The sequence below is a fragment of the Bombina bombina genome, chromosome 11 (genome assembly GCF_027579735.1).
Source record: "Bombina bombina isolate aBomBom1 chromosome 11, aBomBom1.pri, whole genome shotgun sequence".
NCBI classification, from domain to species: Eukaryota; Metazoa; Chordata; class Amphibia; order Anura; family Bombinatoridae; genus Bombina; species Bombina bombina.
In genome coordinates, this window is record NC_069509.1 from 128,118,283 (window position 1) to 128,141,773 (window position 23,491).

The 23,491-nt window shown below is 37.5% G+C and overlaps 1 protein-coding gene across 1 annotated transcript in view; it reads left to right on the forward strand.

Annotated features, from left to right (window-relative positions):
* Window positions 1-2,554: 2,554 nt before the first annotated feature.
* The window catches only part of JPT2 (Jupiter microtubule associated homolog 2), a 72,930-nt gene continuing 51,993 nt past the window's right edge, over window positions 2,555-23,491 (forward strand). Inside the window, exons 1-2 of the mRNA XM_053694671.1 lie at window positions 2,555-2,687; window positions 21,374-21,522. Coding sequence (XP_053550646.1) covers window positions 2,632-2,687; window positions 21,374-21,522 — 205 coding nt within the window. The 5' untranslated portion in view covers window positions 2,555-2,631. The remainder of the gene's footprint in view (window positions 2,688-21,373; window positions 21,523-23,491) is intronic.

The window sequence follows — 23,491 nt, forward strand, 5'->3', positions numbered from 1 at the left end:
TTACCCCGGGGTGTTCATCCCCTCTCACGTCTTAGTTTTTGTTGGTTTGACAAACGTGTCTTTGTTCTTCACTCTTAGCGCCAAGGCGCTGTATTTGTAATTTGTAAATAAATACATTTTTTGTGCAACGTACCGCTGCTTGTGCTCCTTTTCACACTATTTATCTACATTTACCGGCCTTCAGTGTAGCACAGCAGCTAGGTATTGCACTACAGCCCTGACCGCATTATACACACATCACCTGGGACGCCAACGGAAGGAGGAGTTACCCACCGCAGCCACCGGAGTTCACTCGGGATACCGCAGGAGCTGGATACAAGCTGAATAAGACGCTTCCGAACATAGGAAGGAGGACGGACATATTGCCGCAACGGACTGTCTTTCTTGTTCCAGCAGCACACAGGTATGAGCTGTGAACTCTTAGTTAATAGTGCTTTATTAGGTATCTAGGGTATTCATAGTTTTACCTCAATACATGTGCATTAGCGGTGGAACATAAGCCTCACCGGTCCAAGTTTGGGATAGGGAAACCACACAGGACCTGGATATATATTCTTGTCAATATTTATTCAAACATTGAATGTATTTTGAATTGGGAGCTAGCTGATTAACACACTGCTTTCAAGTTGATTGACATATTGAACCGTGGTTACTCTCCTATAAACTTTCTTTCCCTTGTTTGCTGCTTATTAAAAAATATATAATAATTACGGGGTTTTACTGAAAAATGACACAGCAGAATGACACAATCAACGAATGCATAATAAAAAGACAATGCAGTAACACTTAGGCCTAGTTTCCATTGCTGTTGTAAACTATGTAAACTGGCGGTAAAATAAAGGGCAAGATTGATCAATTTGCAAGTGTTGTGAACCTGTGCGCATCTTATCGCAAATTGTGTTCCCCATATTTATCTTTACATGAGGGAACACTCGTGCAATGCCGCCCCCTACCGTCACGCAACCAATTGCGTTAGAGTAGGGCATTTCATTTTCATCCGCTGCTTCATAAATATCAGTTGCAGGCTCAAATGAGCGAGCCTGCAACCAATCAGGGCATTCTCCTTGTAATAAATCTTGCCCAAAATATTTCTATAGATTTTAATGCAGAAACTTGTACTACCACCACCGGTTTACACAGTTTACAAAAGACGTGGAAACTAAGCCTTAATCTGAATTTCAAATGAGAAGCAGATTGGTTTTCTGACAAATTTCAATTACTTTAATTTTCCCTGCCCACTGTATCATGTGGCAGCTATCAGCCAATCACAAATACATACATATATATATATATATATATACACTGTGAACTGTTGCACATGCTCAGTAGAAGCTGATGCATCAGAAAGTGTGCATATGAAAAGATTGTGCATATTTTGATAAAGGAAGTGAATTTAATTTTTTTTTTATTGCACACTCTATCTGAAAATCATGAACGTTTAATTTTGATATAAAAACTCCAAAATAGCTCAGCACAGGGGTGTGAAATGGTTCAGCACTTGAGAGGTTAAATCAAGTATAAGATATAACAATTCACCTTTTGTTGGCTTCTATGAACGCTATTGATAAGCTACATAAAAACATTTATTTAAAGGGATATGAAACTCACATATTTCTTTTTTGATATAGATAGAACATACAATTAAAAATAAAAAAGTTTCCATATTTCTTCTATTATCAAATTTGCTTAGTTTCCATGATATTCTTTGTTGACAAGATACCTAGGTAGGCATCTGGAGCACTACATGACAGGAAATAATGCTGCCCTCTACTGCTCCTGCATATAGATAACATTCTTACAAAACTGCTGCTATATAGTGCTCCAGAAATGTTCCTGTTTTTCAACAAAAGATACTAAGAAAACGAATAAAAATCGATAATAGAAGTAATTTAGAAAGATGTTTAAAATCGCATGATCTATCTGAATCAGGAAAACAAAATAGTGTTTCATATCCCTTTAATTTTTATGTATTTTTTTGTATTGGTTTATCTGTATCTATTTCTGTAGATTTATTTTCTCATAATCTGCTAAAATAAATATTGGAGAATTTACAGAAAATACTTGATGTTAAATTCACTGATTTGTGGTAAAAAAAAAAATGATCACACAAGGAAGCGTAAAATGATTATGCGGTAGCGACATAAATGAGAATCATTTTATTGTTAGGTGACTAATGTATAAGAACTTTTTTTATTATTACAAGGTGTAGATTGCAATGTGTGAACATGAAACGACAAGTTATTGAGTCAGACTCAAGCTTTGTATTACAAATATAAATACCACGTCTCTAGAGTGACGTCACCGTTTAAAGTTCAGTATCAAGTCATTTTTTTATTTTTTTTTAACCAATCAAATCACCCACTCACTTCAATAGGCGTGATCTCCCGTTGCTAGGCACGTAGATTCAAACCAATAGAAACAAAGACTAAAATAATTGTCAACCCCCTAAGCAAGCCTAGAAAAATGAAAGGGGCGTTTTCTCACTGCGTTTGGAGAGCCGTTTCTGATTGGTTTAGAGAGTTGACAAGCAACATACGTAGCCAATCCAGATACAGCCCGCGCTGCCCTGGGTTTTCCCGCAGTGGGTTGATGTCTCGGTGTTCAGAGACATTTGCCTATTACTGAGCAGCCATGACTTCCACACACATCTTTCAGGGACTGGAAAGTGACAACAAAACCAGCTCAAGGTGAGGCACGAAACTAGTATATATTTGTAAATATAAATTGTATGGCCTGTATTATAATTATATATATATATACACACTCTAATAGGAAAAACTAAATAAATACGACTTCCTGTCATAAAGTATACAAATATATATCTCTGTTCCAGACTTTACAACATAAAAATGACTAGAACTTGTAAGTAGTAATGCAGAAGTGCGTGTGCGGTGTGCAGAACACGATATACACATGCATTGTACTGTATAATAAAGGTGTGGAAATCCGAGACCTTGACAAAGCCTCACAGACAAAAAAAAAAAAAAAAAAAAAAAAAAAGGTATTTCCTTTGTGGTGATACAGGTATCCAATAGCAAACCACCCTGCAGAAGATGCAGACCTCTCTACAAGTGCTGTAAAACCCACATGTGTAGTAGACACTCCCTGCTTGTGCCACTTTGTTCTGACAGCAGGTTCATTTTGCATTTGTTTGTTCTTAGGCGTCTACAGCAAGATATGTAATTTGCTTAGCCCACTAACCATATATTTTCCAGTATGACTGCAGATTTGTGCATAAATAGTTTTTTTATATATATATATATTAAATACACTTTTTAAAGAATAGCCATTTGCACTGTATTTATAAATGTGATTGCATATCTTTGTTATGTATGCACAGTGCTGCATAAATAAAATGTTGGCAGTCTATTGTATAATCCTTTTGAAATGAAATATATGTGTGCTGCATGCAGTGTGAATCCCAGTTGTAGATCTGATATGTAATTTACTCACCATTTTTTTTTGTGTGTGCAAAATATTACCCATTGCTATTATTGATTCCCTTTTATTTCATATTCAGTAGTGGAGTGTAATAAGAACAACTACTGCTATGGAATTAAAATGTACAGAAGGGATGATCTAGCAGGTTAGGCATGATACAATAAAACCCAGATGTATGGAAGCCATGACTCATAAAATGTATATGCTAAACCCAATCTATTGAATTGTTTTATCTACAGTATATATCTATCTTTCACTGGCTTTTTAAAAACCATATGACTGCAATGCATCCTAAATTTTGAATGAATGTGTAATCCCCTGGATTAACTATGTGTGTGTGTGTGTGTATGTATGTGTGTATATATATATATATATATATATATATATATATATATATATATATATATATATATGTATATATATATATATATATATATATATATATATATATATATATATATATATATATATATATATATACATACACACACATACAAAAGCCATGCAACAGATTTTCTGGGAATTTAGTATATGCCCCCCAAAAAAAGTGTCAATGGTTGCAATGTTTTGAGCAGGCTTGTTCCAGTAAGTACAATGGAACAACTGTAAACAGAGGGTTACCACTATGGGTGTATTAAAATCTATGTAAACTAAAGCAGTGTAGCATCACATTCTATCTCCCCACACCCAGAAACTAAAGGTTTGGGCTGTAATTTTGTCACTGACTAAATAACTTGTAATAGTTGGGGAATTGTTTTAAAATTTGGGTGGTCCACAAAATGGAAATTGTAATATCTAGAATTCCCAAGTCTTTACAGAGTGAGTTATTGCATGTAGTCAGCTGTGATATTGTAATATTTTTTTTTTTTACTGGATATAGTTTAGAATATTGAGTACCATAACATCTCTAGTTACTGTCTGCACACTCTTATTTTCTGCATTCTTTGTGTTTATTGAATTACTTTAAAGGACCTTTATTTTTGTAGGGATTAGACTATGTAATATTTTGACAATTTATGGCCCTTTTGAATCACTTTAATGGCGTTTAAACACATAGCGCTGGTCCCATTAAAGGGACACTAAACCCAACATTTTTCTTTCATGATTCAGTTAGAGAATATAATTTTAAACAACATTCAAAGCTATTTCTATTATCTAATTTCTTTTATTTTTTTAGATATCCTTTGTTGAAGAAATAGCAATGCATATGGGTGAGCCAATCGCACAAAGCATCTATGTGCACTCGCCAATCAGCAGCTACTGTGCCTATCTAGATATGCTTTTCTGCAAAGAATATCAAGATAATAAAACAAATTAGATAATAGAAGTAAATTAGAAAGTTTTTTTTAAATTGTACACTCTTTCTAAATCATGAAAGAAAAATTGGGGTTTCATGTTCCTTTAACAGTCAGGCTTGTCCGGAAAGTCCGTTGTGCTTAATCTTTCAAAATCGTTCCTTGGCGGTTTTCTGATTGTTTGAATGGCTTGTGGTTTTCAGTCTTCACTGTACCTCTAGGACTATGGATGCCGAAAAGGGACAAAAATAGCAAGAGCAACAAGTTTCAGGAACTTAAAATAGGCCAGTTGCGACTGAAATGCGTTGCTCTTGCTGTTTTTGTCCCTTTTCGGCATCTGTAGTCCTAGAGGTGCAATTAGAAAACCGACAAGGAACGATTTTGAAATATTACGCACAACAGACTTTCCGGAGAAGCCTGACTGTTAATTAAATGCAATTCCATTTTGGCTTTGTTTGCATTTTTTAGAGGTGTAGGGATCCCTTCTTTTTTTTCACTGTTTTGTGACACTCTTTTTTTTGCACTGATATCTATCTCCCACTTTGCAATTCTTAGCTGTCATCACAGCACCATTTTTTCACACACAAAAAAATATGAAATTAAGGTTGAAATAAAAGTAAGTTTTGCAGTGACTCTTCGAATTTTCCTAGATTTTGCGTGCAAAGCCTATAACGTTTTCAGTCTTGCGCTTTACAGAAAAAGTTTGGGGACCCTTGCAATAAAGTGACCAAGCATGCTTAGATTTTTGCTTCTAGTTTGACAATTAATGAAACATAATTAGTAAGACTAATAAACTTTAAATTTAGACGCCAGGTTGTGATGCCTAAATCAGATCTCAGTTTGAACCCGGACACCACACTCCCTCTATCAGTCTCATGTCCACATCAGATCTTGTTTCAGACCACTGGCCTTGCAACCCCTGTATCTCGCCATACTTATATCAGATCCTTGAAGTCCTTCTGTCAGCCCTTTGTCTTATTTTCCCTGGGCTGCCCAGGTGCTTTCTGCTGCTCATAATGTGATGTACTGTGCCTGGGTGCCACATTCCCAACCAGAAATAGCACCAAAAGTCTTATCACTGAGAGTGCCACATGTCATAGGTTGCTGAACTACAAATGGGTTGGCTAAAATGGGTATATTATGAACAGGGTTGAATATCTCATCTAGTAAATATATCCTGCATATAAATAACTATATACAGGGCTTTGAGAAATCCTGAGATCAAGGAAGCCATAGCTTGTACAATGTTCTATCTCCTACCCTTTAGGAATATTATGTCTATACACCTCTCACCCCTTCAATCTATCCTAAATGCCTCTGCTAGGCTAATCCACCTCTCCCGACGCTCTGTATCTACTGCACCTCTCTTCAAATCCCTTCACTGGCTCCTTATTCTCAGCAGAATGAAATTTGAAATTCTCACTCTGACCTACAAAGCCCTTACCAAAGCTGCCCCCTACCTGTCCTCACTCATCAACAAATATACTCCAGCCCACCCCCTAAGATCCAACAATGACCTGCTCCTTGCATCTTCTACCATCACCTCCTCCCATGCTAGACTGCAGGATTTCTCTCATGGGACACCAAACCTCTGAAACACACTTCCTCACGCTGTCACACTTTCTCCTAATCTGTACTCCTTTAAACGCTTCCTAAAGAGATTTTTGTTCAGGGAAGCCTATTGCCCCAATCAGTAACAAATGAATCCCACTTGCCTAATAATTGCCCTCATCTAACTCTGCACTAACATCATTCTCACCTCTGCAGTCCCCACCTCCTTTTTCTTACCCTCTTTTCCCATCCAGATTGTAAATTCCCCTGTATTTGTTACATTTTATCCGGTGTCCTTATATTGTATTGTATCACTGTTGTACTTTTATCTTTTTGTACTCATGGACAGCGCTGTGTATTCTGTTGGCGCTTTATAAATAAAGAATAATAATACATAAACACCCTTGTCTGGCTAGCCTCCATGTGTTTTCCACCTAAATATGAAATAAACTCCTGTATTATTCAGGTTGTCCTTTTTGGCTGCGGCAATGTATATGTACAAATTTGAGCTATTCAACATCTACAATTACTGATTTGTGTTTCTTGTCACTATTCAGCCATTTTCTTTATCTTTGGTATAATCTGGTTTGTATTAAAATATAGCTTTGCTTTATTCCTAAAAGTCATGAGTCCGTAATGTTTTCTGACAAAACTATTGCACATCTGGAAAGCATTTTAAATCCTACAAAATCCTGCTAACGTGTTGTTTTCAAGTTTCATCAGTATTACTCTGTCCTAACAGTACTGGTTAGCAGTATATGCCAGTATCAGTGATAGCTCCTACCCACCATTTAGCCTAATTTTATACTACATTTTACCCAGTTTAGTATGTAATCTCCACAGTCACAAAATTACTTATTTTCAGACTTTTTAAAGAAAATTGTCTGTTATAAAAGCCTAACAAACTTTGGCTCTGGCGATACTGAATAATTTGTACTTCAGACAATGGGCTATCTCCAGAGCACATATTTATAGCCTGTTTTTTCCACTGGTGCATCACGTTTCTACAGGATGTCTACTAATTCCCAAGTGACAACTTATGAAGGAAACACGGATTCCCCCAAATCATTGTCGTCTCTTGTTATAGCTAACAAAAAGGCTTTATTGACACAACTGGAACCTGCGCACATGGTCCAGGTCTTGACACAGATAAAGTGACTTTTTCACCACAGCGGTTTCCTTTTTGTGTTACTGAGTAGGTTTAGCGCTACCAAGACAGTTGTGTGATGTCCTTGTTTTAATGCAACCAGTAGAGAGATGGAAATATAAATGGACAGTAAATATTTAAGATTTTAATATGAATTGTTAAATTGCCTTTAAAACACACACTCATTTTCCATTATATTTTTGTCCCCTTTTGCTCTAATTTATCTCTGATAATTGTCCTTTTTCTAATATTACAACTGTAAGCTCAGACTCTAGAATTCACAAGCCTAACGCTGCTACGTTTTTTTTATGTTGCTCGCTCAGGTAACTATATCTGTCCCTAATTGGCCTTACCAAAGAAGATTAAAGTGAAGGTAAAGTTTTTGCTTCCATCAATCGTATTTAGAATCCTTTTACTAAGTTAAATGCAGTCGCTAGCTTTTTTTAAAAAACCTCCCATTGATTTATGTAATTTTATACTTATATTTTTCTTACGGTTCCCTTCTGAATCTCCTCCCATTCACCATTTCCTGGTTTCCGATACTGTGACGTATAGAGCGGTCCCACCCGCTCTATACATGCCTACTCAGCTCGTGCACATCGAGCATCGAATAACTGTGCATCATTATATATAACACAAGATAACATATATATAACCCAAGATATTCTGTTGGTAATAGGAGCAAAACAAATGTTTACACTTTTTTGCCGTTTTAATTCTGATGCGGTCGCAACTAAGCCTAAAAAAATCAAGTGGATAATGCGCATGCGCGAAACGTGAACGCGCGCGCTTGGCAACTGCGATGTACAAACTGTCACACATGCGCATCTCGAAGCATCCCATGATGACGTAAATTGACGGCCGCCTAACGGCCAAAGAATCAATTGGATGGCTGAACAACGTGATCGTTGTTTATAAAAAAAAAAATATATTTTACGGGTTGATTTTCGGATAGCCGAATAGATGACAATAATATATGATATCGCAGGTAATATAAAGATTTAGAAATATTGATGAATGAAAGTTGTATTTATTTGACTTAATGTGTTAAATTATTTAGAATAGACCGTTTTTGTTTACCTTCACTTTAAGAGAAAAAATTACAACATGATGGTGTCAATTCCTTTATGCAGACTAAACATTTTTTTTATGATATGTAAACAACTAATATATTTTTTTTTAAAATACATCTACATATTATTCTCAAGTTTATCATTGCTTTTAATACATCGTTATATCTAACCTTTATTTAGTGAGTTATGCCCCTTCTTAAGACAGATGCGGGTTGCTACAGAGTTACGGCCTCAAATAGAAGACGTGTCTTGTATATGTCAGTGCTGATTTTGTCTCAAGGACATTATAATATTGAGTAAAATGGACACAAGTATGTGATGTGCACATGTAAATATAATAATAATAAAAAAAAGTAATGTCCTGCTATTTAGTATGACTATTTTCTACAGAAGGCCACAAGCTGTTTACATTTAATGTAGTTCTGCTTATTTTTATCACATGTTTAAAAGGTCCTAACTCTTAGGAATAAATTTACACACGCACACACCAGTATTTAAGGAAGTGCAAGCATTATGCTTAAACAAGTGGCGCAGAAGTAAATGTTCAGTTGTAATTAAGACCTTTTTAAACACAAGAGGAGAACTCCACTCCCATTGAATTGGCTGTTGGAGGTGTGCTTAGTAATGCAACCCCCCCCCCCCCCACACACACACACACAAGCACAATGCTTGTATTGTCTGCAGCTAGCCCTGTATGGTCATTTTGCAAAGCAAGAGGTTAAATATTAAATAGTTTGACTGTTAAGCTGTTTTTATGTATTATTAAAATAACATTTTAGAGAACAGTAACTGTAAGGTGTTACCCATATGCGATTTAATTTTGTACTTTTTTTTTTCAACTCTTGAGTAAGACCTCTCATATCGCAATCTGCTAAAGCATTACGCTTCCCTGAACATCTCTCCAGGGGACTTCTGGGTGTGACCTGTCGTAGAACATTATTCATGTACATAAGATCACTTCCTCGTTTGTTCAGAATTAGTTATGTTTCATATTTAAAAATACTGATATTCTTTCTTTTTGTATTTCAGCTAGAATTTTCAGGCTTTTATTAATTATTGTAATTTAGTGGATGGTAATTTTTTATTTTTATAAAAATTTTTTTTTTTTTTTTTTTCCAGAAGTCCTAAAGCAGAAAATAAGTTGTTTAATTGAGTGGAGGAAAGACAAAAAGCTGCAGGCTGTGCTAAATCCATAATTCTCTCAGCCATTGTTTTCTTTGGCAGTGCTGGATGGTAATGCTGCTGTTGCCAAGGGGTTAAACGCAACTTTAAAGTCTAATTCAGGAATGCCCTACTGGGACCTAGATGGTGATTAGTGGCTACACATATATGCCTCTTGACATTGGCTCACTGCTAAACTTATTACTATTACACTAACATTGGCTCACTACTAGTTGTGCTTAGGTACCAGTAGAGGACTGCAACAAGGGAGCTCACTTTAACTGTATGGTTAAACATGTTATCAAAGTCAGCACCAGAATAGCAATGCATTACTGGGAATTAAGTCAACACATCTGGCCAGTGACAAGAAGCACATGTGATTCACCATATATTACTAGCTACATCCCAGTAAAGCATTGGTGCTCCGAAGCAGGGAGTTACAGCATATTGTACTCGTGTTTGCATTTCAGATAGGAGATAATATTCATGTAATTTCTCCCTCCTTAGGGTCGCAGTGTGTGTGTAGATGGCTTGTGGCATCTAATTAAACTGATGTATGTTTGTTTATTTAGAAAGTCATGTGAATATTTGCTCCTTGGCTATTGTATAGCTTTTTAATACGACATGGATCATGTAAACCTAAAACAAGCACTAACAGTGCCCACACAGACTGATATATTAACACAAAGTTAAAGGACCATAATAGAAATTTGATACAGGATGTAACTTTTATATTGGCTGCCCTGTACTACTGTGTGGTTAAACACACAAAGTATTGGAAGAGACCCACAGAGAACTGCTGGTCTCGAGTGGAAGCCACTGCTAATCCAATCAGCAATGGTAGTCACACGACTCACTTGTGCTGCTGATTGGATCAGTGGTGGTTTCCACTCAAGACTGGCAGTCCTCTGTGGCCCCCCTCAATACTTCTACTGTGTGATTTTAACACCTTTGTGGGGTTAAACACACAGTAGTGCTGGGTCACTAGTCTTAAAACTACAAATTACATCCAATAACAAATAAGAACATCTCATTTTTATAATAAAACTATAATCACATACACTGTATCTTAAACATAAATCTGTCTTTAATTAGTATAATAAGAAAAGCAAAAAACAATTTCTATAAAACATATAACAAAATGATACTTGCACTTAGCATAGCAGGAAGTGCACTTATAAAGCGGACTTGTTGTTCCTAATACCGTGCTGCTGTAGAGTTCTGGTGAGAACAAAACCTCTTGCCTGGCCAGACTAAACTCTTCTCAAAACATGAATGTGCCAATAATGCTTCTTTTCTTGTAGCAAATTGATCATTATAGTTTCATGTTGTGTGGTATTTAATTGTGAGCTGGTACTGCTTATTGCTTTTTTTTTTTTTTTTTTACACAAGGGTATAATATCCTAAAGTAACTGTCGAAACTCAAATTTACTTGTTTTGTTTCACCATAGTTTGCATATTCTATTGCATCGTTTTTTATTTTTTTGACCTCTACTTCCACAATTTTAGTATAGATCCTTCTTGATTTAAGATTGTTTTGTTTTTCCTTGTTCAGGGAACTTATTTTATTGTTAGGCCAATTTTTCATTTTTAAGCCAGCAAGGCTGTCTAAAAGAGTTCCATATTTAACAATTGGGGGGTAGTCTTTTTAAGTGGTGTCGAACTGTAAATTGTTCTCTCCTTTCAATGTGTTCCCAGTGATCAATTTTACCTGTTGGGGTGTATGACATTGTTTATAAACCGCTTCTTTGCCTTTATTTTGTAATACAACTCACTTATTTAAAATATCAGTAGTCTAGTATTGGCAATTGAAAAACTATGCAAACAAGAGACTGTAGCAAAGATCAAGCTTCTACTGGTGTGGGATAGCCAAGACCATTTTAAAATGGTGTCCCAGCAGGAGCTTTGAATATGGTGAACTGCTTGTCTGAGTGTATTGGCCCTTAAAATGGACATGGAACATTTAGAGATTGTGGTATCAAATGTTGAATATCTTAAAGGGACAGTCTATTCAAAATTAAACTTTCATGATTCAGATGGGGCATGGAATTTTAAACAACTTTCCAATTTTACTTTTATCATCAAATTTGCTTTGTTCTTTTGGTATTTTTAATTGATAGCTAAACCTAGGTAGGCTCATATGCTAATTTCCAAGTCCTTGAAGGTCGCCTCTTATCTGAATGCATTTGACATTTTTGCACAGCTAGAGGGCATTAGTTCATGTGTGCCATATAGATAACACTGTGCTCACTCCAGTGGAGTTAACTAGGAGTCAGCACTGATTGGCTAAAATGCAAGTCTGTCAAAAGTAATGAAATAAGGGGGCACTCTGCTGATGCTTAGATACACGGTAATCACAGAGGTAAAAAGTATATTAATATAACCGTGGAGTAGACTGTTCCTTTTTAATTAGCCTCAACAGAGTTGATAATTGCAAAACGGTTCACAAAATGATTTGTTAGCTGTCTCCTCTAGGAAGTATGGATTGGCTCCTCCCATATAAATTAAGTGGCTTAGGGTATTTTGGCTGTTATGTTTAATCTACTGAAATTTTATTTCTGTAATTTATATTGGATGGCCAAGCTCACCATCACTTGCCTTACTTGGTGGAGCCAATCCAGACTTTTTTTACTGGCTTGCCCCTGCCATATGCTAACAAAAATGTTTTTCATTATCTTATCACCTCTGATGAGACCAATTAGGGAATGCTATTCAGCTGGGTTAAAGGGACATAATAGTTAACGTTAAACTTTCTTGACTCGGAGCATGCAATTTTAAACAACTTTCAAATTTACTTATTGATTTTTTTTTTATTTTTTTTTAGAGCTGCAACAACTAATCAATATAATCGATTATGAAAATAGTTGTCAACGAATCTCATAATCGATTAGTTGATTTGCAATTAGTCTGTGCATGGCACCAGCTGCTTTACTCCGATGAATGCCTGCACATGGTTGTGTGTTTTATGGTTATATCCTTAGCCTAAAGGATGTCTACAGACATTTAATTTTCACTTTTTCAGGACAGTATAAGTTTACAACTACTCCTGGCTTATGTGCAACCCAGAAATAAAATAGGAGTCATTGTTTGGATTGTTTATATTAAATTAGGTGATTTGGAACTATGCTTTGCATGATATAGTGCCAAATTTATTTATACCTAGCCCTAGATTGATGGTATTTGAATTGCTGTGCACTATTATCGGTTTGTGCAAGTGTGAGCAGATAGCTTGCTATTGCTGATTATGTACTGTATAGATAAATATGTAAGGCGTTGTCTTGTTATTGATATATATTATATTATATTATATCCCTTAGAACTTTTTGACGTTTTTGTTTTTTATAATTTTTAATTAATTGAAATATGTACCAAATTCAGCCTCTATTAGTATATATCTTATTTTAAGAATGTACTAGATATTTTTTCCCTAACCTTTATAGCTGGTTATTTACTATTACATATAGATATTTAAGATATTTTTATGTTAGAATGAAGTCCAGCACACCTTGGTAAAATTGGCAAAACCCTACTTAAGCATCTCAGGCACCTCAACACCATTTGAGCGCCTCTTCTCTGCTGCAAAATAGCTTGCAAAAAAAGAATCAGTCTCAGCCAGGAGCATGTGGTCATGTTTGCATTTCTATGCAAAGTTTCTGCAAGAGTAGTCTACCTCTTTCTAATTCTACCCCTTTTCAAACAGTTCGTGGTTTTGTTTTGCTTAATTATAAAAATTTGTTCTGTTGCTTAAAAATTGGACAAACAGTTGTGTTAATGTAAAGTTTTAGTCTGAAGTTTATATTTATAACACTCAGTATGTGGATTTTATTTTAAATATAGGAAACATTTTTTTAATCGATTATGAATATAATCTTTAGTTGCAGCACATTTATATGGCAGCAGTGCTTGCAACTATGTATAACTGCAATAAACAATGTTGCAAATACTGCTACCATATAGCTAAATAATACATGTGCACGCTCCTAAGCTCACCTAGTATTCTTTAACAAAGGATACCAAGAGAACTAAGCAAAATTGATTATAGAAGTAAATTGTACAGTTGTTTACAATGTCACACTCTATCCAATCAGTTTAATGTTTTACTTTATTGCACCTTTATTGCTTGTAATGCAGTGTGCATGTTCTATATTTGGACTTGTTAAAACTCACAATTTTCATAGTTAAATTACAGAGGGTGGAATAAACTATGAAAGTATATTGCAAAGTTTTTATCACTATGCATAGTTACTGTATTTTATATTACAACTTCAATGTGTTCTGTCCTTTTAGACTGGGTACCCCTTGTAAAAAAAAAAAAAAAATAATAATAATTAAAATGTTACATTTTTTTTTTTTTTTTAATTATTTTACTTATAATTATTATTGGCTCCTCCATTTCACATAAATTTGTCAACTCTTGGGATATTGAGTTAAACAGAATCAAGTGTAAATTTGCTGGTATTGTTACCTTATCGCAGATAGTGATGAAACTGTCAGAACTTTAGGAGAGAAAACCACACTCAGAACTTCATTATGATCACCCCCCCCCCCCCCCCTGCAGATTCCCTAGCAGATCATAAGCTGCTGCATTCTACCAAATGGATATCCCTTCTGGCTGTATGCTTTTAATATCTAATGGTACTTTTAGATCCTGACTTAACTGCCAACACATCATTCTAGTGTCATGTGCTGCAGATAACATGCTATTTCCACAACTCTTCAGTGTTAAGTGTCCTGAATAAAAGCTTAACTGTTTGTGTACATTACAATCTAAGAATCTGTGCTATATATGTCTTAATTTTAAAAACATTCATAAAATAACCAAGCTTTAACATTTGCTAAAGTGTATTGGCATTTTTCATATGTTGTGCTTAGCTTTATTTCATTTAAATTTTATAGTTCTTTAAAAATGATTGTTTGGAATGACCTTGATGGCTTTTATTTTTTTTATTAAAGCACCAGCTCAGAATTATTGAAACCACAGGCTCTAGTTTTCAATAAACTTGAATGCAATATAATAATTAACAATAGCTGTTCTCCAGGTGAAGCCAACTGGATTCCTTTTAGTTAAAGCGACCTAACACAACATTTACTACAAGACTTTTCTGGACTCTTGCAATAAACTAACATATCAGCCATGTGTGGAAACAAATTCTGATTTACATCAACAGCGTGTTTGCAACTGTGTTTCTTTATTGACGAGACATTCTACATTTGTCATATCAACTTACCTTATTAGAAGGAGCCAGTCTGTACTTGTTACTGGAGTAGACAGGATTGTCATTTTGTTTGCAAAATGTGCATCGTTTAGCATTATGTCCTCTCAGGCCAGTTATGGGTAAATATGTAGCAGGGTTATTCTTGTAAAGTCTGCCATGTGCTATTCCAATTCTAAGATTTTTTTTTTTTTTTGGGGGGGGGGGGGGCGACCCACAATGTTCATTTTTATTTTCTCATAATTGAATGCTGAACTAATGAAAGTATGTTGCAATGTTTTGTTGTAGTGTTTATTTTTTTGTAAGCAAATTAAACCTTTTATTTAACAATCTCAAAGTATTAAATATATCTCTTAAGACAGTGCTTGACAAATCTTTTTAAAAATTAGGGGCCAGTAAGAATATTTAGGAGCCAGGCATATTTTTAGGAGCCATACAGTTGGATTTGAATACAGATATATGGAGAATAACCCAAAAAGTTAGGTGCCAGGGGTAACATTCTAGGAGCCAGTGACTCCTATGCACCTGGGTTTGTCAAGCCCTGTTTTAAGATTTATATTTCTCCAACATTGGTGTGTCCGGTCCACTGCATCATCCTTACTTGTGGGAATATTCTCTTCCCCAACAGGAAATGGCATAGAGAGCACAGCAAAAGCTGCCCATATAGCCCCCCTTCTGGCTCCGCCCCCCAGTCATTCTCTTTGCCGCTCTGAACAAGTAGCATCTCCACGGAGATGGTGAAGAGTATGTGGTGTTAGTTGTAGTTTTTTATTCTTTTATCAAGAGTTTGTTATTTTAAAATAGTGCCGGTTTGTACTATTTACTCTAAAACAGAAGAGGATGAAGAGTTCTGTTTAAAAGAAGAGTATGATTTTAGCAGCAGTAACTAAAATCAATTGCTGTTCCCACGGAGGACTGTTGAGCCCAGAGAACTTCAGTTGGGGGGAACAGTTTGCAGACTTTTCTGCTCAAGGTATGACTAGTCCATTTTCTAACAAGACTTAGTAATGCTAGAAGACTGCCATTTTCTTAGACTCATAACAGAATGAAGGCTTATTAATGGGCTATATACTGGTTGACACTATTGTGGGCTAAATCGATTGATTTAGTCGATATTTATATGTTGTTTGAAGTGTTTTGAAACTTGAAAATACTTTAACGTTTTTAAGCGCCAGGCAGTCGTTTAGACACCTTTTCCAGTCAGGAAGGGCCTTTCACTCTAGTAGACAGAGCCTCATTTTCCCGCCTTAATTGCGCAGTTTCTTCTGGATGCAGTGCATGCAGCTTCATGTGAGAGGGTCCGGTGGCCATTAAAAACGTTTCTGGAAGGCTTATTTCTGTGGCGAATAACCCCCAAGGACAGGTGAAGCCGCAGCAAACGCTGTGGCTGGGACTGTAGTGGGTTTAAAATTGTTAATTTGATAAAATAGCTCCGGTTTGCTCATTTAAGGGGTTACAAACTTGAAAATTGGTGTGCAATACTTTCAAAGCATTAAGACACTAGGGTGCAAATTTGGTAAGGATCGGATATTTCCTTCATAGTTTTTCACACATTCAGAAATAAAGTGTGCTCTGTTTAATATTTAAAGAGACAGTAACGGTTTTGTTTAAAAACGTTTTTATTGCATTAATAGCCTGTATAAGCCTGTCTAACATGTCTGTACCTTCAGATAGAACATGTTCTGTATGTATGGAGGCCAAGGTGGTCCCCCCTTTAAATGTATGTGAGAATTGTGCCATGGCGTCCAGACAAAGTAAGGACAGTACTGTCACATTTAATAAGGTTGCCCAAGATGATTCCTCAAATGAAGGTAGTGGGGGTAGTTCACCATCCTCTCCTTCTGTGTCAATACCAGTTATGCCCGCGCAGGCGACACCTAGTACATCTAGCGCGCCAATGCTTGTTACTATGCAACAATTAACGGCAGTAATGGATAATTCTATAGCTAATATTTTATCCAAAATGCCAGCATTTCAAAGAAAGCGTGATTGCTCAGTTTTAAATACAGTGGAAGAGCAAGAGTGCGCTGACGATAATTTATCTGTCATACCCTCACACCAGTCAGAATTGGCAGTGAGGGAGGGTTTGTCGGAGGGAGAAATTTCTGATTCAGGAAAAGTTTCTCAACAGGCAGAACCTGATGTTGTGACGTTTAAATTTAAGTTAGAGCATCTCCGCGCCCTACTTAAGGAGGTACTAACTACTCTGGATGATTGTGACTGTTTGGTCATTCCAGAAAAATTGTGCAAAATGGACAAATTCCTAGAGGTCCCTGTGCACCCTGATGCCTTTCCGATACCTAAAAGGGTGGCGGACATAGTGACTAAGGAGTGGGAGAAACCAGGCATACCTTTTTGTCCCACCTCCTATATTTAAGAAAATGTTCCCCATTGTCGACCCAAGGAAGGACGCATGGCAAACAGTCCCTAAGGTTGAGGGGGCAGTTTCTACGCTAGCCAAACGCACGACTATTCCCATTGAGGACAATTGTGCTTTCAAAGATCCTATGGATAAAAAATTGGAGGGTTTGCTTAAAAATATTTTTGTTCAGCAAGGTTTCCTCCTCCAGCCAATTTCGTGCATTATTCCTGTCACTACGGCGGCGTGTTTTTGGTTCGAAGAACTAGAAAAGTCGCTCAATAAGGAGACTCCATATGAGGAAGTCATGGACAGAATTCACGCACTTAAGTTAGCTAATTCCTTTATTTTAGATGCCGCTTTGCAATTGGCGAGGTTAGCGGCGAAAAATTCAGGTTTTGCAATTGTGGCGCGCAGAGCGCTCTGGCTAAAGTCTTGGTCGGCGGATGTGTCTTCCAAGACAAAATTGCTTAATATTCCTTTCAAAGGTAAGACCCTTTTTGGGCCAGAATTGAAGGAGATTATTTCAGACATCACTGGGGGAAAGGGCCATGCCCTCCCACAGGATAGGCCTTTTAAGGCTAAGAATAAATCCAATTTTCATTCCTTTCGTAACTTCAGGAATGGACCGTCTCCTAACTCTGCAGCCTCTAGACAAGAGGGTAACGCTTCCCAGGCTAAGCCAGCTTGGAAACCAATGCAAGGCTGGAACAAGGGTAAACAGGCCAAGAAGCCTGCTGCTGCTACCAAGACAGCATGAAGGGGTAGCCCCCGATCCGGGACCGGATCTAGTAGGGGGCAGACTTTCTCTCTTTGCTCAGGCTTGGGCAAGAGATGTTCCGGATCCCTGGGCACTAGAAATAGTCTCTCAGGGTTATCTTCTAGAATTCAAGGAACTTCCTCCAAGGGGAAGGTTCCAGATGTCTCGCTTATCTTCAGACCAGATAAAGAGACAGGCATTCTTGCATTGCGTAGGAGATCTATTAAAGATGGGAGTGATACACGCAGTTCCAACAGTGGAACAAGGTCAGGGGTTTTACTCAAACCTGTTTGTAGTTCCCAAAAAAGAGGGCACCTTCAGACCAATTCTGGATTTAAAAATTTTAAACAAATTTCTCAAAGTTCCATTGTTCAAAATGGAAACCATTCGAACAATTTTACCTACAATCCAGGAGGGTCAATATATGACTACCGTGGATTTAAAGGATGCGTACCTACATATTCCTATCCACAAAGATCATCATCAGTTCCTAAGGTTCGCCTTTCTGGACAAACATTACCAGTTCGTGGCTCTTCCGTTCGGTTTAGCCACTGCTCCCAGAATCTTCACAAAGGTGCTAGGGTCCCTTCTAGCGGTTCTAAGACCGAGGGGCATTGCAGTGGCACCTTACCTAGACGACATTCTAATCCAAGCGTCGTCCCTTTCCAGATCAAGGGCTCATACAGACATTGTATTAGCTTTTCTCAGGTCTCACGGGTGGAAGGTGAACGTGGAAAAGAGTTCCCTTTCTGGGAACAATAATAGATTCTGTAGAAATTAAGATTTTTCTGACAGAGGTCAGAAAATTAAAGCTTCTAAAGGCTTGTCAAGTTCTTCAATCTATTCCTCAGCCTTCCATAGCTCAGTGCATGGAAGTAATAGGTCTAATGGTTGCAGCAATGGACGTGGTTCCTTTTGCTCTAATTCATCTAAGACCATTGCAACTGTGCATGCTCAGACAGTGGAATGGGGATTATGCAGACTTGTCTCCCCAGATTAAAGTAGATCAGTTAACCAGAGACTCACTCCGTTGGTGGTTGACTCAGGATCACCTGTCTCAGGGAATGAGTTTCCGCAGACCAGAGTGGGTCATTGTCACGACTGACGCCAGTCTATTAGGCTGGGGTGCGGTCTGGGACTACCTGAAAGCTCAGGGTCTATGGTCTCGGGAAGAGTCTCTTCTCCCGATAAACATCCTGGAACTGAGAGCGATATTCAATGCGCTCCGGGCTTGGCCTCAACTAGCGAAGGCCGGATTCATAAGATTCCAGTCGGACAACATGACGACTGTAGCTTACATCAACCATCAGGGAGGAACAAAGAGTTCCTTGGCGATGAGAGAGGTATCCAAGATCATCAAATGGACGGAGGATCACTCCTGCCATCTATCTGCAATTCACATCCCAGGAGTAGACAACTGGGAGGCGGATTATTTGAGTCGTCAGACTTTCCATCCGGGGGAGTGGGAACTCCACCTGGAGGTCTTTGCCCAGTTAACTCAATTATGGGGCATTCCAGAAATGGATCTGATGGCGTCTCGTCAGAACTTCAAGGTTCCTTGCTACGGGTCCAGATCCAGGGATCCCAAGGCGACTCTAGTGGATGCATTAGTGGCGCCTTGGTCGTTCAACCTAGCTTATGTTTTTCCACCGTTTCCTCTCCTTCCCAGGCTCGTAGCCAGGATCAAACAGGAGAAGGCCTCAGTGATTCTGATAGCTCCTGCGTGGCCACGCAGGACTTGGTATGCAGACCTGGTGAATATGTCATCGGCTCCACCATGGAAGCTACCTTTGAGACAGGATCTTCTAATACAAGGTCCATTCGAACATCCAAATCTAGTTTCTCTGCAGCTGACTGCTTGGAAATTGAACGCTTGATTTTATCCAAGCGTGGCTTTTCAAATTCAGTGATAGATACTCTGGTCCAAGCCAGAAAACCTGTGACTAGAAAGATTTACCATAAAATATGGAAAAAATATATCTGTTGGTGTGAATCCAAGGGATTCTCCTGGAGTAAAATTAAAATTCCTAAGATTCTTTCCTTTCTCCAAGAGGGTTTGGATAAAGGGTTGTCAGCGAGTTCTCTAAAAGGACAGATTTCTGCTTTATCTGTCTTGTTACACAAACGACTGGCAGCTGTGCCAGATGTACAGGCTTTGGTCAGAATCAAGCCTGTTTACAGACCCATGACTCCTCCTTGGAGTCTAAATTTAGTTCTTTCAGTTCTTCAAGGGGTTCCGTTTGAACCTTTACATTCCATAGATATTAAGTTACTATCTTGGAAAGTTCTGTTTTTGGTTGCTATTTCTTCTGCTAGAAGAGTTTCTGAATTATCTGCTTTGCAGTGTGATCCACCCTATCTGGTGTTCCATGCAGATCAGGTCGTTTTGCGTACCAAGCCTGGTTTTCTTCCAAAAGTAGTTTCCAACAAGAATATTAACCAGGAAATAGTTGTTCCTTCTCTGTGTCCGAATCCAGTTTCAAAGAAGGAACGTTTGTTACACAATTTAGATGTGGTCCGTGCTTTAAAGTTCTATTTAGACGCAACAAAGGATTTCAGACAAACTTCATCTTTGTTTGTCGTTTATTCTGGTAAGAGGAGAGGACAAAAAGCTACTGCTACCTCTCTTTCTTTCTGGCTGAAAAGCATCATCCGATTGGCTTATGAGACTGCCGGACGGCAGCCTCCTGAACGAATCACAGCTCACTCTACTAGGGCTGTGGCTTCCACATGGGCCTTCAAGAACGAGGCTTCTGTTGATCAGATATGTAAGGCAGCGACTTGGTCTTCTCTGCACACTTTTGCCAAATTTTACAAATTCGATACTTATGCTTCTTCGGAGGCTATTTTTGGGAGAGAGGTTTTGCAAGCCGTGGTGCCTTCCGTTTAGGTAACCTAATTTGCTCCCTCCCTTCATCCGTGTCCTAAAGCTTTGGTATTGCTTCCCACAAGTAAGGATGACGCCGTGGACCAGACACACCAATGTTTGAGAAAACAGAATTTATGCTTACCTGATAAATTTCTTTCTCCAACGGTTTGTCCGGTCCACGGCACGCCCTGGTTTTTAATCAGGTTTGAAAAATTTCTTTCTCTATACACTACAGTCACCACGGCACCCTATAGTTTCTCCTTTTTCTCCTAACCGTCGGTCGAATGACTGGGGCGCGGAGCCAGAGGGGGGGCTATATGGGCAGCTTTTGCTGTGCTCTCTTTGCCATTTCCTGTTGGGGAAGAGAATATTCCCACAAGTAAGGATGACGCCGTGGACCGGACACACCGTTGGAGAAAGAAATTTATCAGGTAAGCATAAATTCTGTTATTTTTGTTTCATAAGAATTTCAGTATTTTTAATGCCATATTTATTATTTCCTAGAGTATTGAAGCCCCCTGGAGGAGGTTCAAGTTCTATCTTCGGTGGCTCAGATGAACCAGCTGTGCCAAACAAGCCACACAAGATGGCCTCCAACATCTTCGATTCACCAGCAGAGACTCAAAATGCACCAAAAAGATCCAACCCTCCAGGTTAGTTTGATTGCCCTGTTTTAATGCTTTTTGGAGTGTCTTCTAAATAAATATTTTGAAGGGACATTAAAGTGAAATATATTCTTTCATGATTCAGAAGTTTTTCCAATTTTCTTCTATTAAATTATGCACAGTCTATTTAAAAGGACATTTTCTGAGGCACTAGCTACTACTGAGCACGTGCAAGAGTTCAGTGTTACACATCAGTCTGAGACTTGCAGATGGCTGCCACATGATACAGGAGGGTGACAAATGAAACAAATTTCAAATGTATCAGATTTACTTCTCATTTGAATTTCAGACTAAGTGCTGTTGCATTACTTTTTTACTATGCATTTGTTGATAATGCAACTCTACAGTTTTAATGTTCCTTTAAAGGGACAGTCTAGTCAACATTAAACTGTCACGATTCAGATAGAGCATGCAATTTTAAAGCACTTTCTAATTAACTCCTATTATCAATTTGTCCTACTTCTCTTGCTATAGTTATTTGAAAAAGCAAGAATGTAAGCTTAGGAGCTGGCCCATTTTTCCGTTCAGCACCTGGGTAGTGCTTGCTTATTGGTGTCTACTGTAAATGTAGTCACCAATCGGCAAGCACTATCCAGGTGCTGAACCAAAAATGGGCTGACTCCTAAGTGTACATTCTTGCTTTATCAAATAAAGATAGCAAGAGAATGAAAAAAATTGATTATAGGAGTAAATTGGAAAGTGGCTTAAAATGACATGCTCTATCTGAATCATAAAGGGTTAATTTTGACTAGACTATGCATTGCGTTGGATCAGTTTGGCTTTACCTGTCGTACACCATTCTCTTGATTCAAAAAATAAATCTTTGAAATCTATGCCCTTCATTACACTCAATGTAGCTCGCTCCTGCTCTGTCTGATAACGGGAGCGAGCTACATTGAGTGTAATGGCGCGATCGGGCCATTCTGTGACTAGACAGCCGCTCGGATGCGCTCAGGGGGAAAACCAGACCCGCTCAGTGCAAGAGCGGCGGTCTGAAAAATCCTCTTTATAATCGAATTTTAGCTGCAATATTATGTTGCATAAAGTTTGCGCCAAGATAATGTTATATAATTCTGCACTATGTGCAGATTTATACAACTCTATTTTGTAGGTTTACTGCCCCTTTATCATCTTTATTCTACCTTTCACCAACTATTCGATATTTGAGGACTCCACAAATAACAGTAGTCAGGAAGTCATGACTTCATGAATTGTTTCTTTTGACACTCTATCTATAAAAATGTACCACGTGCACACTCCTGAACTCGCAGCCCTGCTTTTCAACAAAGGATAACAAAACTAAGGACATTTTATAAAAGTAAATTGGAAAGTTGTTTAAAATTGTATACTCTATCTAAATAAGAGGTTTTGGGTTTCATGTCCCTTTTTAATGTTTTAAAGTTTTTGTGGTAATAGAATGGTGTGGGAGATTAGTCCTTTATTAAAGGGACAGTAAACATTCAAAATAATGATAGATATATATATATATATATATATATATATATATATATATATATATATATATATATATATATATATATATATATATATATATATATATATATATATATATATATATATATATATATATATATATATATATATATATATATATATATATATATATATATATATATATATATATATATATATAGCATTATCTTAGCGGCACCTTTATACATCTAAAGCATTTCCTTATTTATTTATTTTTATCCCAAAGTTGGACTCCGCTCAAGGTTCTACTGAGTGTGTCTTGTTTTTCAAATGCGCTTTGTGGGCGCGCTGCCTAGTCACAGCCCGCCCGATTGTGCCATTGAAGAGAATGCGCCTGCTCTGTCCCTTTAAGACTATTATTGCAGAAGTGATTGTTACAAAGCACCCTTGTTAGGCTCGATAAATTCACAATGCAAAGATGTCATTGGGAACTAATTGGGTCTGACTCCTGGAAACAAAAACC